The sequence below is a fragment of the Bos mutus genome, chromosome 17, assembly GCF_027580195.1.
Source record: "Bos mutus isolate GX-2022 chromosome 17, NWIPB_WYAK_1.1, whole genome shotgun sequence".
NCBI classification, from domain to species: Eukaryota; Metazoa; Chordata; class Mammalia; order Artiodactyla; family Bovidae; genus Bos; species Bos mutus.
The window spans coordinates 1,775,784-1,792,089 of NC_091633.1; the positions used below are offsets into that span (position 1 = coordinate 1,775,784).

General features: G+C 65.0%; 1 protein-coding gene across 6 annotated transcripts in view; it reads right to left on the reverse strand.

Annotated features, from left to right (window-relative positions):
* The window catches only part of CABIN1 (calcineurin binding protein 1), a 71,664-nt gene that overhangs the window by 49,225 nt on the left and 6,133 nt on the right, over positions 1 to 16,306 (reverse strand). For 5 of the 6 annotated variants that reach the window (XM_070385780.1, XM_070385781.1, XM_070385779.1 and 2 more), the window contains exons 5-18: positions 15,677 to 15,811; positions 15,346 to 15,526; positions 13,390 to 13,519; positions 12,239 to 12,388; positions 10,883 to 11,169; positions 9,883 to 10,051; positions 8,138 to 8,274; positions 6,597 to 6,814; positions 5,866 to 5,944; positions 5,258 to 5,445; positions 4,474 to 4,626; positions 3,453 to 3,647; positions 1,063 to 1,299; positions 821 to 977 (exon numbers count right to left, since the gene is read on the reverse strand). In XM_070385780.1, the coding sequence (XP_070241881.1) occupies positions 821 to 977; positions 1,063 to 1,299; positions 3,453 to 3,647; positions 4,474 to 4,626; positions 5,258 to 5,445; positions 5,866 to 5,944; positions 6,597 to 6,814; positions 8,138 to 8,274; positions 9,883 to 10,051; positions 10,883 to 11,169; positions 12,239 to 12,388; positions 13,390 to 13,519; positions 15,346 to 15,526; positions 15,677 to 15,811 (2,416 nt within the window). The remainder of the gene's footprint in view (positions 1 to 820; positions 978 to 1,062; positions 1,300 to 3,452; positions 3,648 to 4,473; positions 4,627 to 5,257; positions 5,446 to 5,865; positions 5,945 to 6,596; positions 6,815 to 8,137; positions 8,275 to 9,882; positions 10,052 to 10,882; positions 11,170 to 12,238; positions 12,389 to 13,389; positions 13,520 to 15,345; positions 15,527 to 15,676; positions 15,812 to 16,306) is intronic. The other variant, XM_070385777.1, reaches the window with a different exon arrangement.

A 16,306-nucleotide genomic window follows, 5' to 3' on the forward strand; every position in this document is an offset into this window, starting at 1 on the left:
GACAAGCAGAGAGCCGCTGACAGACAGCTGCAGAGTGCAGCCCTCCGAGCAAGAGAGCACGTGGGCTCTGTGGGCGCCGCAACACGGCTGACTGCACTGCTCGCGCACTTGGCTGACCCGGCCAGGGACTAGCGAAAACCCCCAGTAAATGCAGTTTCAAGCTGGTGAATAAACATATACACGTGTGTGTGGTAATCACAGCTATATAAAAGTCACGTGTACCTTCATCAAGTTTATACTGAAAACGCAAGAAAACCGAAGGACAGCGCGCACTTGGTGGAGGTATCGACACTCCTGGCCGAACGCCACTGAGCCACTGGTCTGCTCTAGCCTCGCCCTCTGAGCACAGGTCCGCAGGTGCTGCCCAGGCTCCAGTGCCAGCCTGTGAAGGCCCTGCTCGCCCCGCAGGCCCACCCTGAGCACCGCCGCTGGAGCCGGCCCAGCCCACGCTGCGGCTGCGACTCTGCTGCTCCGGCTGCCCTCCGGCGACTCTGAGACGTGCCACTGTCCCCAGAGCGGGCGAGGCTGCCTGACTGGCCTGCGGTCATAGCCGCGCAGTGGAGCCCGTGCCCACGTGCCCTGTGCCGCCCAGGCCCCCAGCCAGGAGCGGCCGGTGGCTCGAGGCCCCGGGGCCCCACTCCGCACGGGGCTCGCCCCCTGCACTCGATGGGAAGCAGGGCGCGCTCCGTGGCCCCGCCCCACCACCCGGTCCACGAAGACGCTGCCTCTGCCTCCGTCCAGGAAAGTTCTGGCACCCGAGCCCAGATGTGCTCGTAGCTTGATGCAGACAGACAAGAGGCAGGCCCCTGCATCCCCGCACCTTCGTCCGCCGGGCTCTGGAGCTGCTGCTGGTGGCACAGGGAGCGGAAAGCGTCCTCCTCCTGCCGGATGACCCGGTACAGGATGACCCAGGGCAGCACGGAGGTCACGTGCGGCTCCTTGGGCTCCTCCTGCACAGCCATGCTGCAGTCGATGACCTGCAGGACGGGGTGTCACGGCGGGCAGCTCGCCAGGCTGCAGGTGCTGGCTGGGGGCAGGCGGGGAGGGAAGCGGCCAGGTTACCTGGATGAGGTTGTTGGTGAGCCGGGTGAGGCCACCGGCAGCGGACAAGTCCCGCAGGGTGCTGCCATCCGCCGACAGAGCCTGCTCCATGCCCTGCAGCAGCTGGGTCACCGTGGCCACCCACTGCTCCTTGGCGGCAGTCTCGGTGGCGTTGACCATCTGCTGGACCGCCTCGTTCAGAGCCACGTCGGAGCACTCGAAGCACTGCCGGTGGTCCTCCAGCCGAAGCAGGGAGTCCTGCGCAGGAGGAGAGGGTAAGGACACACGGCAGCCACGCTCCCCTGGGCCCTGGGGCCTGGGGCGGGGATGGCAGGGCCGTCCTGTGTTTCTTGGTGCATCGGGCAGGAGCTGCTGAGGTGTGCTGAGCCCATGGGCAGAGGTGGAGGCCGCAGCCGGAGCCGAGCCCTCTCGATGAGAGCACACAGGAGGTGAGGCTGTGACAAAGTCAAGGAAAAGACTGGGGCCCCCAGCATCACCCTCGCGTGACACCACTCCCAGTGCTCGAGGCCAGAAAAAGCCAGAAGGCAGAAGAGTACCTGCTAGCGACTGAGGACAGGTCACCCCTGCCTGGGGCAACAGACCATCCCCCCAAAACAGGCCGTCAGGGATAATGGGAATGCAGTAAAGCGGCTACGTCTGAAGCTAACACGCAAAACTCACCAGGGTGCCTATAAACTGAAAACGCACAGTCAGAAGACATAACGACCTGCAGTAACATCGTGCTAAAACAGCAACCCAAAACATCAGGACTGGAATCCACACGACCGTGAGGAAACCACCCTATGCTGAAGAACGCGGCAGGCAGCTCATTTACCCGGGGCGACTGAGCCTCCTGCGTGTCCCAGAGGGGGCTCCAAGTCAGGCTCCCGCCCTACAAACGCTCAGAGAAGCGGGTTACAAGCACAAACCCCACACCTACCGTGGCTGGGAGAAGCCCAGCGCACGGACCCCCGCCTGTGCACTGTCACGCCGCCGGCCGGCCTCGCTGTGGAAAGCAGGCTCCGTCAGAGGGCCCCCACCTGCCTCGTGCCAGGCGCACTGCAGGAGCTCCACCCTGAGTCTGCAACCACAGGACGAAGGCTGCTCAAGCCTCGGAAAGGCTTTCCAAGCATAATGAACAAATGCACCACCGTGTGAAAACATCAAGAGATTTGATGCGTTAAAAATTCAAAACTTCTGTGCATCAAAGAAAACAGAAGCTGCAATTTATTTTTTTTTTCAGAAGCTACAATTTAAAATCAGAAAAAACTGACAAAAGCACTTGAGTGGGAAAAGATTAAGACCTTTAATTTATCAGAAGCGTCCAAACCAAAAAGAAAGCACATTCCGCCAACAGGAAGCTGGGCAAACATCAAGTCACTCCTGCGCGGGCAGCAGCAGCTCCCGGGCAGCCGGCCGGCCTCATCTCAGCCCAGCTCGGCGTGGTGCCTCCTCAGCAGGTGCCCATCCCTCCGGGGCTGTGGGCAGTGGGGGGGGGTGCTGTCCTCTCACCCAGAAGCTCCAGACCACAAAGCAGGAGCACCTGAGCCCCTGGGTGGCCCCTCCCTGGACACACTTGGCTGCCCCCTACCCCCAGTGAGGGCACCGAGGGCATCGCAGCTCCTCCCCATCCTCACGCAGGGCTGCCTGACCTCCTCTCCCCTCCTCCTCACTCCCTGCCTCCCCTTCTGGTTCCACTTGCTCCCAGCCACACCTCTTATCTGTTTTCCAGTTCACGAAGCCTGAGAGAAGCCGGGGCTCCCTTCCCAAACCCAAGCGGAAGGCCCCAGGGAGGTAACGAGTCTGAGGGAGGAGCTGCCAGCCCAGCCCGCACCGCCCAGCACGCCCCGGGCATTCTCCTCCACGCCCACACGCCCGAGCTTGTGAGGCCCCACAGCAGGCCTCTGGGGCAAGGGCGAGCATCCGGGCCGGGATGAGATGCGGGAATGCCCTGCCCCACAGACGCCACGCCCGGCTAGGCCCTGGGCGCTGGGGGCGGGGCATGCAGGGGCTGAAAGCGCACACAGGCCTCACCCACGCTCACTCCTTCCCCTCAGCGCGACCCTCCGGGGCTGGTTAGCTCACCGTGCTTTTGTTTTGTCGATGTACACGGATTTCATCTAGTTTTATTCGTACTCAACAATTAATTTTAAAACCAGTAAAAGAAGACCAAGCAATAAAGTAGAAAAATGCATTTAGAAAAAAAGAAAATAAAAAGCAAAAAAAGGCAGATGGACCATCAGGTGAATGGATGGCTGAGCCCGACTAGCCACGCGAGGCTGAGAGCCAAAGGCGGGGTTCCCTTGAGCGCACCTTCTGACCACCTTCGCCCACTGCCGCTGCGGGGAGGAATTCGCTCTGCTTCCCTCAGAGGAGACGGCAGAGGGCGCGGGCGAGGCGGGAGCACTCACCTGCAGCAGCAGCAGCTGGGCCGGCCTCTCGGGCACGGACGTCATGAACTCCAGGTGCTTGGCGCGGTCGCAGCTGCTGGGACGCAAGGTGGGGCGCAGCAGGCGTACGACGGCGCGGTGGTCGCCGGCCTCGTACAGCCGCTGGGCCTCCTCCAGAGACTGGCACCGCTCCAGTGACCGCAGGTTCTTGTCAATCTGGAAAAGGCCCGGATCACTGGCTGACCAAGCCGTTGCGGGCCCCCTGAGGCGGCCAGGGTTCTGCCCTTATCAGACGCAGACGAGAGGCATTCACAGCAAGCGGCTGCTTTACAGACAGTACCTCTGTGAGGGTCAAGGCGTTCCAGTCTCCAAAGAACAAATACACCGAAAAACACAACTACCCCAAAAGCACAGACTCCAGACAGAGAGCGCCAAAACAGTTAGCCAGCCTCCCAGTCACACTTCAGCAACCCAGACCCCTGGGCCGGGGTACGAGGCTTCAGAGACCAAGCAGGCCCCCACCAGAGGCCAGCACCCACCACCGACCCCTGGAGCCCTCTCTGCCAGGAGGCCTGCTGGACAGGGGTAGCAGGCTGCTGCACTGGGCCTGGCCCTGAAGCCACTCTGCAGGGCCTGATGGCCACCCTCAGCCCAAGGACGTGTCACAGACACGGAGCTGTGGGTGGGGGTCGGGGGCTGCACAGTGAGGACAGGAGGAGAACCACAGGCCGCTGGCCAGCCCTGGGCCAGAGCAGTGGTGGTCTGCTTCTGGGGGCTTCCCCTCATCCTGCTGGAGCTGCCCCCACACACGGGCCTGGGGACCAAGCAAAAACCCTCCCCACCCCCAGCAGACACCCCCCACCCTGTTCCGGCCCCCAGCCCCCGGCCCCCAGCAGGTGCTCCATCAGGGTGGAGCCTTCAAGTCCACGGCACCCTGAACACCAGGGCTGCCTCTCCCAGGCCCCCTCCTGCCCTGTCTCCTAGTCCGCACGGACAGGTCCGGCCTTTGACAGGAAAACACCGTCAAGGAAGCTCTGCTCACCTCCTCCAGGGAGACCACGGAGTCGTTGTGGAGATTGGGCAGGCGGATGACCACGTCTCTCTGCTCAGCCCCCGCTGCGGCCCGAGCAGCGGCCGAGCTCTGCAGCATCTCCGTGCAGATGTCGTAGTTCTCCAGGGCCTGCTCCATGTCTCCCTGGGCAGAGGAGGCGCACTCACCGTGCTCGCCAGGGCCTGCCTCCCAAGCCCCTCACATGGGGGGCACCATGGGGGTGGGCTGGCCAATGTCCACCTTCCCCCCTACACAGCAGCTGGCCAGAGTGGGGCTCAGCACGTATCTGCTGAATGGGTGAATGAACGAATGATTCACACCAGGGCCCCAGGGGGCACGGTGACCCCTGTGGCCGGGGCACGCGGCCCAGAACCCGTCCAGAGCTCAAGCGAAGGTGGCAGAGTTGTGACTCGACTGGCCCTGCCCCACTCCAGAACCAACTGAAGGGTGCCACGGTGTTCAGGGGGCTGGGGGCCAGTTAGCCTGCCCCGGTGCTCCACACAGCTCTCGGGAAGCACAAGCAAAGGGCCAAGGCTGCAAGGCAACCTCTCTAGGTCTGTGGGGCCCACGAGACCCTCCCGCTGCTGTGGCTAGATGGGCGGTGGGCGTGCTGGCTCCAGGGGCCTGACGTCCCCCCAACACCCTGCTTCCTGAAGCCGAGCCCAGTGCCCAGGTGCCACTGGGCGTGTGCACACATTCTGCGTCACATGGCCAGCCCCTCCCCTCCTTGCTGGGTGCCCAGGCTTCCTTCCCAAGCAGCTGCCCCTGGACCAACCTGTAGCGCCAGGAACCGAGCCTTCAGCCAGTACACGCGGACCACAAACTCCAGCCAGCCGTCCTCGAACAGGTCCCGCTGGGACGAGGCAAACGACAGCTGCAGGAGGTCCCCCAGGAAGTGGGCCCCTGGGAAGTCGGGGCCGAACCTGCCATTCAGCACGCCTGCGGGGCAGTTCCGAGGAGACACTGAAAACCGTCAGGCCGGAAGGAGTCAACCTCGTGAGCGGGGCCCAGATGCCCTCCTGCTCGCTGAGGCCCTGAGCCCGCAGAGCCCCATGGCCCCAAGTGGCCGGCGTCAGAGCCCAACGGGCCCAACAGGGATGCAGAAACCCTGGGCTCGTGGCCCTCACCAAGCAGACTGAGCTGGCGTATCTGGGGACACGCAAAGCGTCCTGTGATGAACTGAGGAAACGGAGATGCCACGGCCCTCGTCCCGAGTCACCAGCAGGTGGGTGGCTCCTGTGGGGCCCAGCCACTTCTCAGAGACCCAGGTCTTTCCTGGCCTGATGAAGTGACCTAGGAAATGTGCTCCTGGAGGAGTGACTCGGTCCCCGGCTCCTGCCCACTCCAGAAAGTGGACCTCCAGGGAACACGGAAGGGGCCTACCTGCAGAGCTCCGGCCCTTGGTCAGCAGCCACTGGTCCAGCTGCAGCTCCATGCAGGAGAGGGACATCAGCATCATCTCCTGCAGTACGGGCGCGGGGTCAGCAACGGGGCCCAGGGCCAAGGGTGGGGACAGAAGAAGCCTCAGCTAGACTCGACCCTGATGGGGACGCCACTCTGCTCTCTACCGGCTATCCATTCCGTGAGTCCTAACCAGTGGCTGCTGCTGGATCTAAGGACAGACAGACGGACCTCCCTGGGACGGACTCAGGAACACCGGTGAGACCCACCCGCCTCTGGTCCTGGGGACCATCCCATGCAAGAGGTAGCCCTACCACCAGCCAAGCACAGGCCTTCAGCCCTGACAGCGCCCAGGGTGGGTGCATGGCTCCCCCGCACACCAGGAAGCTGAGGCTCAGCAGTAAGGAGGTGCCAGCCCAGCCAAGGGGGCACAGCTAAGAAGTGACCAAGCAGTCCGTCCAGGGACCAAAGCTCGGCACCACCACCGCTCCACCCTGCCCCGGGGGAGCAGACCCGGGCAGATGCTGCCAGGAGGCAGTCCCAGGAGTGTCCCAGGAGAGGCTGCCTGCCCAGGGGCCCCTGACCCACACGTCCCTGAGCACCTGTGAGCCGGGGCTCCTCCACCTCTGGGAGCCCTGAACGCCCCCAGCATTGCCCCTAGAAGCAGCCGTCCTCCTCCGAGGAAGAGGGGCCAGAGCGCCCCGCAGACCCACCTGGATGTGCCGGTTGCTGCAGTCCCTGAGCAGCGGGTTGGGCAGGCTGGCACTGTGCCTCCGCCAGCTGTGGTAGGTGCTGAGCACGACCTCCGCCAGGCCCGGCGGCCAGCGCAGCAGGAACCTGTGGCCCATGCTCTTCAGGAAACGCATCATCAGCTCCAGGATGCCCCCGTTGCTCAGGTTCCCCAGCAGGAAGGCCTGCACGTCCTGCTCCTCTGCAGGAGGGGCCCGGCATGAGGGCGGGGGCCCGAAGGGAGGGGAGGGCCGACATGGGGGGGCCCGACGGGAGGGGGGGCCCCGACGTGAGGGGGGGTACCAACACGGGGGGCTGACAGGAGGGGGGGCCCGATGGGAGGGGTGGGGCCTGAAGGGAGTCGGGGCCAACACGGGTGGGGCCCGACGTGAGGGGGGCCCCGACGTGAGGGGGCCAACACGGGACCCAACTGCAAGGGGTGGGGCCCGACGGGAGGGGAGACCAGATGCAAGGGGGGCCCGACGTGAGGGAGGGGTACCCAACGTGAGGGGGGTTGACGTGAGGGGGCCGACGTGAAGTGGGGAGGCCTGACGTGAGGTGGGGGCCCGAAAGGAGGGGAGGGCCGACATGGGGGGGCCCGACGGGAGGGGGGGCCCCGACGTGAGGGGGGATACCGACACGGGGGGCTGACGGGAGGGGGGGCCCGATGGGAGGGGTGGGGCCTGAAGGGAGTCGGGGGCCAACATGGGTGGGGCCCGACGTGAGGGGGGCCCCGACGTGAGGGGGGGGCCAACACGGGACCCAACTGCAAGGGGTGGGGCCCGACGGGAGGGGGGACCAGATGCAAGGGGGGCCCGACGTGAGGGAGGGGTACCCAACGTGAGGGGGGCCGACGTGAGGGGGGGGCCGACGTGAAGTGGGGAGGCCTGACGTGAGGTGGGGGGCCCGAAAGGAGAGGGGGCCCCAACGTGAGGGGGGCCCGACGGGAGGGGGGACCAGATGCAAGGGGGACCCGACGTGAAGGGGGGAGGCCTGACATCGGGGGGGACCCAACGTGAGGGGGGGCCCTCATGATGGGGGGCCCGAAGTGAGGGGGGTCTGACGGGAGGGAGGTGCCGACGTGAGGGGACCCCGAAGGGAGGGGGGGACCCGACGTGGGAGGGGCCCGACACGAGGGGGGACCCGACGTGAGAGGGCACCCGACGTGAGGGGGGGGCCCGACATGAGTTGGGGGGGCCGACGTGAGGGGGTCCTCCACGCCAGGCCTGCCTTCTTCGGGAGAGGAGGACAGCAGTGTGGCGAGCCCACGCCCCCCACAGCTGTGGGTGCAGCTGTCTGAACCTCTAGGCCCGAGGGGGTACGGTCTCAGGCGGCAGAACAGCGCCCAGCACTCAGCCACCCCCAACAGTGAGACGCACCATTGGACCAGCAAGGCCTGCGCCAGGACGGTCCAGCGCCTCAGCCGGCCGAGCTCAGAGCTCAGGTGGGACAGAGCCGGGCAGCCCTGGGCCACCCCGGGCCACCGCCCAGACATGCCCCCAGCAGCACCCGTGGCCCCTCCTACCAGACTCCACGAACGTGGCCAAGTCGGAGGACAGCCTGTGGGGCCCCGTGCTGGGGAAGCTCTCCAGCTTGGCCTCTGGCGGGACTTCATAGCTGTTAAAGGGGTCATCTTCCTCCTCAGGGTCCAGCTTTCTCAACCTGCAGGAACACACCAGACTCACACCGGCCCGGCTGGCCCCAGGGAAGGGGGCTCTGCTTCTGCGAGCCTTCGTGGCCAGGTCTGGCCCATGCCTGCCTTCACCCATCCCATTAGGTGGTCACCAGGCATCAGGCCAAGGTTGGAATACAGCCGGGGTTGCGGCGACCCCTGTCCACAGGAAGCTGACCTTCGAGTGGGAAACACAGAAAGGACCCACATAGGATTGATACCCACAGGGAACTGGAGACAGCGGCCGCAGGACTTCGCCTGGACAGCAGTCAGCCAAGCCTCCACATGCTGAGGCCAAAGCAGGCTGGGGGAGCAGGGGGGGCAGGCAGCACCTCCACGATGCCTCACAGTGCTCTGGGCTCAGGGGAGGGGGACCTCTCCCGGCAGACCCCCCAGGGACTCTGCTTTCAGTTGTCCCCGCCGCCCCCCAAGGATGCACAAATGCACCGCTGCCCTCTCTGGGGACCACACCCAGCAAGCCACTGTGAGCCCCTGCCAGCCATTCGAGGAAGCTGACGTGAAAACCACACAGGAAACCAGCAGTTGAAACTAAGGTAAAAGAGAAGAAAGACACTATTCCCCACCAGCAGGGCTGGGGAACAAGGACCCAGGCAGGGCAGCGGGAGGGGGTAGGGTGAAGCACCCCGGGGCTCCCGCCGGGAGGCCTGCTCTGCTCGGGAGGAAGCCACCTGAGAGCCCACGTCCTGCTCCCGCTGAGAACGGCTCCACTCGGGCACGTCCCTCTCCCCAAAGAAACAGAAAAGCAGAGAACTAGGAAAACCAAACCCTGTGGCCAGAGAGATTCACAAGCCACAGGAAGCTCCTGGCCGGCCCCGCCCTCGTCAGCCTGGATGCACCACCCTGGAGCCGACGGTCAGGAGCCAGAGCCAGCTGAGGACCCAAGAAGGATGCTCACAGACACACGGCCACCTCCCAGACCCCAGGACCACAGGAGGGAGAAAACGGGGTAGAGTCTCACAGACGCAGACACAGGGCACGGGAGAGGACACCCTGGCTTACGAGACGTGCCCCTCAAACGTCGGTGGGCAGAGAGAACCCGCCTGCTCTCTGCGCTCGGGCGGGGGGTAGGAAGTCTAGCACCGTACCCGGGAGAGCACAGGCACTGAGGCCCAGAGCGTCTGAGGGAGGGGACAGGGCAAGACGAGGGGCCAGAGAAGACCCAGGGGACAAGCGCGGGGGCGCAGTCCCTTTCCCCGGGCAGCCGGGCCCACCTCCTCCTGGGAGCCTTCTCTCAGGAGCCCGAGAAACGGGACGCCTCCCAAACCCGCCATCCACTTTCTCAAGCTCCAGGGACCCTGCGGAGCCTGGAGAAGCCAAGCGGGCACCTCCCTGAGCACGGGCCCCTCCCACAGGCTGTCCTGGCATCTGCGCCTGAACAACGGGAGGCCCAGGCGTGAGGCATGAGCAGGCAGCCCCCGCTCTGAAGACACGCGAGTCCCGCTTCCTGCCTTCAGGACGTTCGGAGGCCCCCATCCAGGGGCGGAGGAGGCACCCACAGGGGAGGGTGGCCCCAGAACCAGAGGTGGGAGGGAGGCGGGAGGCTGTGTGCTTCCTCTGCCGAGACCAACAGGCCGCACCTGGACGGCAGGAACTTCAGCAGCAGCTCCTGGAAGTCCACCTTCTCTTCCTTCTTGCACTTGGTGTTTCGGACGCGGGCAGACCGCCTCTTCGCCGTCTCCCCGCTCTCCTCGGAAATCTTCTTCCGTTTCACCCCTTTCTTGGATTTATCTCCCCCGGAGACATCACCTTTACAAAGAGAGCGAGTCGGAAGCTCAGGAGAGCTGGGCCAGGGAAACGCACCTCAAAGTGCTCAGTCCTTTTATAACCTGCCTGCGCGTTTAATGTGCGGCTCCTCGGACGTTCAGGAAATTTCCATGCCCTCTATCAAAACAGAGCCTGAGGAAAGGCCAGTTCACATCCCTTAACCTCACCCCTTTCTCACCCACAGGCCAGGCCTCAAGACTACTTTCCATAGCTACAGAATGCCAGGGTCTCAGGGTCAAAGCCCCCCCACTGGCTGTCCTGGGACGGGGCTAAGCAAGCAGCAGGCACCCTGACTGCCCAGGCCCAAGGCCCAGTGACAGGATGCGGGCAAGAGGGTCACGTGATTCATAGCAGACAGGTGTCACTCGTGATGAAGTTAAAAAGTTAGAAACCATTACATACATGTTCATTCAGAACCTTCTTCAGCTGCCACATAGGCTTTATCAGTGACACAGAAATCAAGAAAAGGCTCAGAAGCTTTGGTCCGAAGTGTTTTTGGAAGGCTCCAATGATGATAAAAATCAGTAATGCCATTCCAATGGACATGACCACAGACGGCAGTGACTGCTGGCTGCTGCTTAAGCTGGGAGTGTCAGTGCCCAGCAGCACAGCAGGCAGGGGCCTGAGGAACTGTCCCCGAGGCCAACCCCACCCCCAGGGCCTCACTGTGGAGGGAGGCCGGCCAGCAGCCCAGAGCTCTCCTGCAGGGCCAGGTGGTGGCAGGACCCGGCCTTTGGAGAGGGCAGGGCTCTCCAACTCTCACTGCCGCTCAGCAGATGGGGTCCCCTGAAGCCTTCCCCGGGGCCCGCTCACCGGTGGGGACGCCCGTCTCCAGCAGGCTGGGGCTGTGCAGTGGGAAGCTGGCCGTGGGCACGGGGGTGAACGTCAGCACAGGCTCTGCCACGGAGGCTGCAGGGCTGGCGCTGGCAGGGCTTGGCTGGAGCACGCTGACAGGCGCCACCTCCTCGGGGGACACAGGGCGCTGTCCGGGGTCCTGATAGTCAGACAGGTCGATCCTCTTGCCCAGGCTGGGCCGCGGGGGCTCGCACGTGGTGAGGTGGTGGTATGTGGCCAGCAGGCTCTCACCGAGGCACTTCCAGCTGCAGGGAAAGGGTCACCACGCAGGCTCAGCACACACCACAGGGGGCCCAGAGCCCAGGCCGCCGTCCCTGTGAGGGTGGGGGCCAGGGCGACTGACAGCTGAGGTGGAGCCACTGGGCTGGAGTGGAGCCCACACCCCCCGCACTCCACGCAGGAGCCCCAAGGCATCTCAGCCCCACCAGGCAGGGGCAGCTGCGGGCTCACGCGATAAGCCCTTCTAAGCAAGGTCCCGTCTTTACCGCCCGGTAGCCTCGCCCTGCGGTGGCCACTCGTCTGATTTTCTGGGGGAGGGCTACTGACAGGGATGTGCTCCAAAGGGGCTCAACAGCTCCTGGGCCAGAGCCTGCTGGGCACAGGCCGAGAGCGTGTGTGCCACCGTGAGCCAGCGTGCCGCGTGCTGTGTTGTGCTGAGGTGCGCCATGGCCATGTGGCCCGCTGTCTGTCCTGTGTTCTACGTGTCATCCCGTGTCGTGTTGCATGCCATGTGGTGTTGCGGTATGACAAAGTGTGGCATAAGGTACCCATCCACCCATCCCTGAACAGCTTCCCAGGCCCTTAGACTAAAAACCAAGGCCTCCACCTGTAGCCATGGTGCTGCCTGCCCGACCTCACTGCCCCACCCCGCCCAACACACCCTCAGCTGCGTAGCTTCGTTCAGTTCTGCAAACAAAATCACAGCCCACACGCTGCCGGGCCTTTGCACAGGCTTCCCCCTGCCTGACCCATGCCCACTACAGCTCTGGCCCTAAACCCTCTCCAACCCACGCAGCAGCATGACCCCATTGTGAGCGTGGACTCGCGAGCAGGACACCAGGCCCTGGGGTGGGCTCCCCACCCACCCTTAGTCCCTCAGAGCCCTGAGGGCCCCCGTCCGCCGCCCCCCCTCTCCTGGGGCGGGCGGTGAGCGGGGCTGACAGGAGCGTGGCAAGCGGCAGGTAGAAGACGGCATGGACCCAGGAATCCCAGCAGGGGAGGCCCGGATCATGTCCTGCGGCCACCTGCCCGTGTGTGCCCCGTGTCCCCGCCCATGCAGCGCCCAGCGGCCGCCTGGCACCCCGGACAACCTACGTGAGAAAGGGGATGGGCTGCAGCAGCTTCAGGTCCGGCTCCTTCTCGCGCACCGTCAGCGCCTGCCGCCTCCTGCGCAGCCCCAGGGCCTCGTCCACGATGGCCTGCGCCTCGGCCGCGCTCACCGACACCTCGTGGATGGACATGTCACTGAGAGTGCAAGGGACAGAGGCGTGACCGGGGCACAGCGCCACAGTGCAGATCCTACATGCCGGCGTGCAGTTAACACCCTGTGGTCTGTGTTAATTCTTCCCACAAATAAAATTACCACTTGGGCTGGAAAGGGCAGTAATTAGCATCCTTAACACCCATGTACACAGCATGACTAACGCCCTTTAATCTGCTCACAACCGGGCAACGGGCCTTCATCCACCTCAGCAGGACCGCACTGACAGCAGAAAAACCACACGCTACTCCCATCCTTTGCTGAAGAGCTTATAAGGATTTAACTATCCCACACTGCCCATCCAAAAACAGCCCTTAGAGCAGCCAAGCTCACCAAAGCCCATGGAAGTCAACAGCAAGGGCGGGAGCTTGAGGCCCCGGCGTGCCTCCCACGGACACACCTCTGCCAGCAGAGGCCCCTCCCTGCAGGGCTCCCCGGCACTCGTGGGCTCATCACCCACCTCCCCAAAGAAGGGCAGTCCCGTTGGGATGGGTGGGAACAAGAGACACGGTCTCCTGACACATAAACACCGGGACAAATGACCACAAACTCCCAGTGGAAAACTCCCGGGGCCAAGCTGATACCACGGATGGGGAGTGGCGAGGGAGGCAGCCCAAGCTTGGCAAGCTGCCAAGGGGGGACTTGGGAGCCAGAACACGAAAGAGGCAGGAGAGCGGGCCAAGGAGAGGTGGGGACTCCAGTGAGGGCGCTGGGGAGCCAGGGAAGCGGACAGGGCAGGGCCAGCAGGGCCAGCCCAGCGCCTGCCGGGCCCAGGCCCACTCTCCTCCCGGGGAGGGAGACAGGAGGACTGGGCGGTCAGGCTGCAAAGGGCCCCATCCCGGAGGCAGGCAGGGCGGGTCAGAGGCGGGCCGGGCAGTGCGGAAAGCCCAGCCTCGGAGAGGGGAAGGCGGGCAGCAAGGCGGACAGAGGCAGCCCTGAGAGCCTGAGGCAGAGGCGCGGGCAGGACAGACCATAAGGGACCCACCACTGGAGGAACATGCGGAGGGAGTCCTGGCGGAGGCACGGCTGCTCCTGGAAGATCTTCTCCTTGAGCACCAGCCCCTTGCTGTAGCGGCAGTCCTTCTCCAAGGCCTTGCAGATGAAGTACAGGCACGCTGGAGAAGAGAAAGGCGTGACCTCGGGCTGCACTCTGACACCCTGGCCTTGCCAGCGACGCCAGGGAAGGGGCCCTGCTCTGGGGCCCAAGAGACGCCGGGGAAACAAGGATGCGACACCACCTGGACCCATCCAATCAGGAACCGCTTCTGAAAATAGTAACCCCGAGGCTGCCGGGGAGGGGAGGACAGGCTGGACAACCTCTCTGGGAACAGCCGTGGTGGGGGGTGGGGGGCGGCGTCACACACAGACCCTTGACCCAGCAAACCCAGCCTGCAGGGCCCAGCTGCCTGCGAACCGGAGCACTACTGCGAGCTCGCTCTGCTCTGGACGGGGTGGCCCAGGGCCCGGCCCAGCTCCACAGTCAGTGGGGGTGCGAGGCACTCCCATCAGGAATGAGCAGAGAGGGACAGAGTGGGGAGACGGGAGGGAAGCCAGGACGGAGCACCGGAGGGAGGGCGGAGCCAGGCCGCCCGCCAGCCACCCGCTGAAGGAGAGCACGGCTCCCAGGGGAGGGGTGGGAGCAGAGAGAAAGACGGGGCTGCAGCAGAGCTGCCGTGCCTGCAGCGGAGGGAGGCCTGCCTCCTCGGCTCAGGGACGGCCCTCCGCCCTCACAGGCACACACACCACTCAGTCCCCGAGGCCATCTTTTGCTCAAGACTGGTTTACCAAGCGCAGAGCCTGAGCCGGGGTGCAGAGATGGCAGAATACCGAAGGCCGGGCCTCCAGGGGGCGCCCGAGCTCCAGGACGAGCCCCAGGGAGACGGGAAGATGCAAGCGCCAGAGTCAAAACAGGGAAACAGGGTGACACGCGGACGGCCACAGACGCACACGCACATCTGCGCCGGGACACGAGGGCCCGCGGCCGGAGCTGACCCCACGTGCGAGCCTGAGATGTTAAACGTGCAGAGAAGAGGACAGACAGCAGAGGCCCCACAGCGGAGGCGGTGAGACGTGCCCGCCCCGCCTGGAGGGGGCAGGGGCGGCTGAGCTGGCTCTGGGGACCTGGGGAGAGGCTGGGGTCGCCTCGGGCAGTGACCACAGGGAAGGGACCCAGCAGCTGGCCAGGCTCGAACACACGGAGCCAGGGAGGGGTGTGGGCCCAGCCTCCCAGCCTCCGCCACCCCGTCCTGCCCCACCCGCCCCTGGAAAGGGAAGGAAGAGCCGCCAGAGCCAGCCTCCTGGCTGAAACCTTCACCCAGGCTGGGTGCTGGAGCACGTCTGTGCCCGAGGCCAGCTCCCCTGCACCCTGTCCTGCCCAGGGCCCTCCTGCATAGCTGCCGGGAGGAGCCGGCCCAGGAGGCCCAGCACCCCGTCAGTGCCCACCTCGGGATGGCCCGCAAGGGGCCATGTGTCCCCTGCAGAGCAGAGGGCCAGGCAGGGCAGCGAGTGACGCCACCACAAGGCAGAGGGGGCTGCATCTGGCACAGGTGTTTCCAGCAGCCACGCGGCTCTACAGAGGGGGGAAGCAGAAGCCGCTAGGAGAAAGGGCGCTTCTGGCACTGGGAGTGAGGCTGCAGCCGCCAGGCCATCCATCAGCAAATCACAGGAGCAGGCGTGGGGCAGGAGGCAGCGGGGGTGGGTAGGGGTGAAGGCTGAAGGGAGCCTGTCTTCCCACTACAGCACCAGCGGCAAACCGCGACCGAGGAAGAGAGCCAGCAGAGCCAGCAGAGCATGGTGGGGAAGCAAACGCGTCTCCATTTCCCCTGAACGCTGGGCAGACAGCCCTTGCACATCAGTGCAGGCCCCGAGCTCAGCCAAGCTGCCTGCCCGCCCGCCTGCATGCCAACGCAGCGCGCGCAAAACTCAGCCGCGCCCCACTCACTGGTGTAGTCGCTGAGGGTGTACAGGACAGTGATGAGGTTGTCCAGGCAGGGCCAGTGGTCAGGGTTGCACCGCAGCCCTTCCTCAAACGCGTGGCGAGCCAGGGGCACCCGGATGAGCCTCAGGGCCACGTGTCCAATCTTATACCAGAGGTTGACGTCCGTGGAGTCCAGCATGACCGCCTGCAAGCAACGCCACAGACGCGTGCTCAGTCAGCCCCGCCCCTCCAGCAGGCGTCCGAGGGGACAGCCCCGGCCCAGCCCCCCAGAGTGCCTAGGGACGACAGGGGAGCCACCGGCCCCCAGGGGCTGCCCGAGGCCTGCGGGGAGCACCTCCAGGTAGAACTCCATGGCCGTCTCCAGGTCCTCCCGCTGGGCGGCCAGCTGCGCCAGGTTCTTGTATGTGGAGTACTTCAGCATCAGCCCAGGGTGCTTCAGCCCCTCCTTCTCATCACCAGACGGAACCGCCTGGGAACGTGGCAGAGAGGCGCAAAGTGAGAGCCAGGCCCTGAAACCTCCGCAGGCCGTCAGCAGGGCCCCTGGCCTCCGTGCAGGCCTGGGGGCAAGTCCGGAACCACCCTCCACTGGAGAACAGTGTGGCCCCGGGGGTCTTTCAAGGACCCCTCCGCCCCCGCCCCAGCTCCAAGCACACAGACGAGAAAGGCCAGACCCCCGGGAAGCAGTTTGCAGGCCATCTGGGCAGCAAGACAGGGAAGGGATGCGTCCAGCACGCCTGTCACGCCTGAGGCCCGAGCGTGGATGGCAGCGTCCAGAGCACTGGCGCCCAGCCGCCTGGTGGCCCCACCATGCCCGGCTCTGACACTTCACGAAACATAAGGCCCCGAGCCATTCACACGGCCGCCTCCACACTGAGAGGGGACAGAGCGCCCCACCCGGTAGACTGTGACGCCCCAGTAGGAAGGGCATTTGGGGGTCTCTGTGCCTGCGACTGTTCCGCGTGCT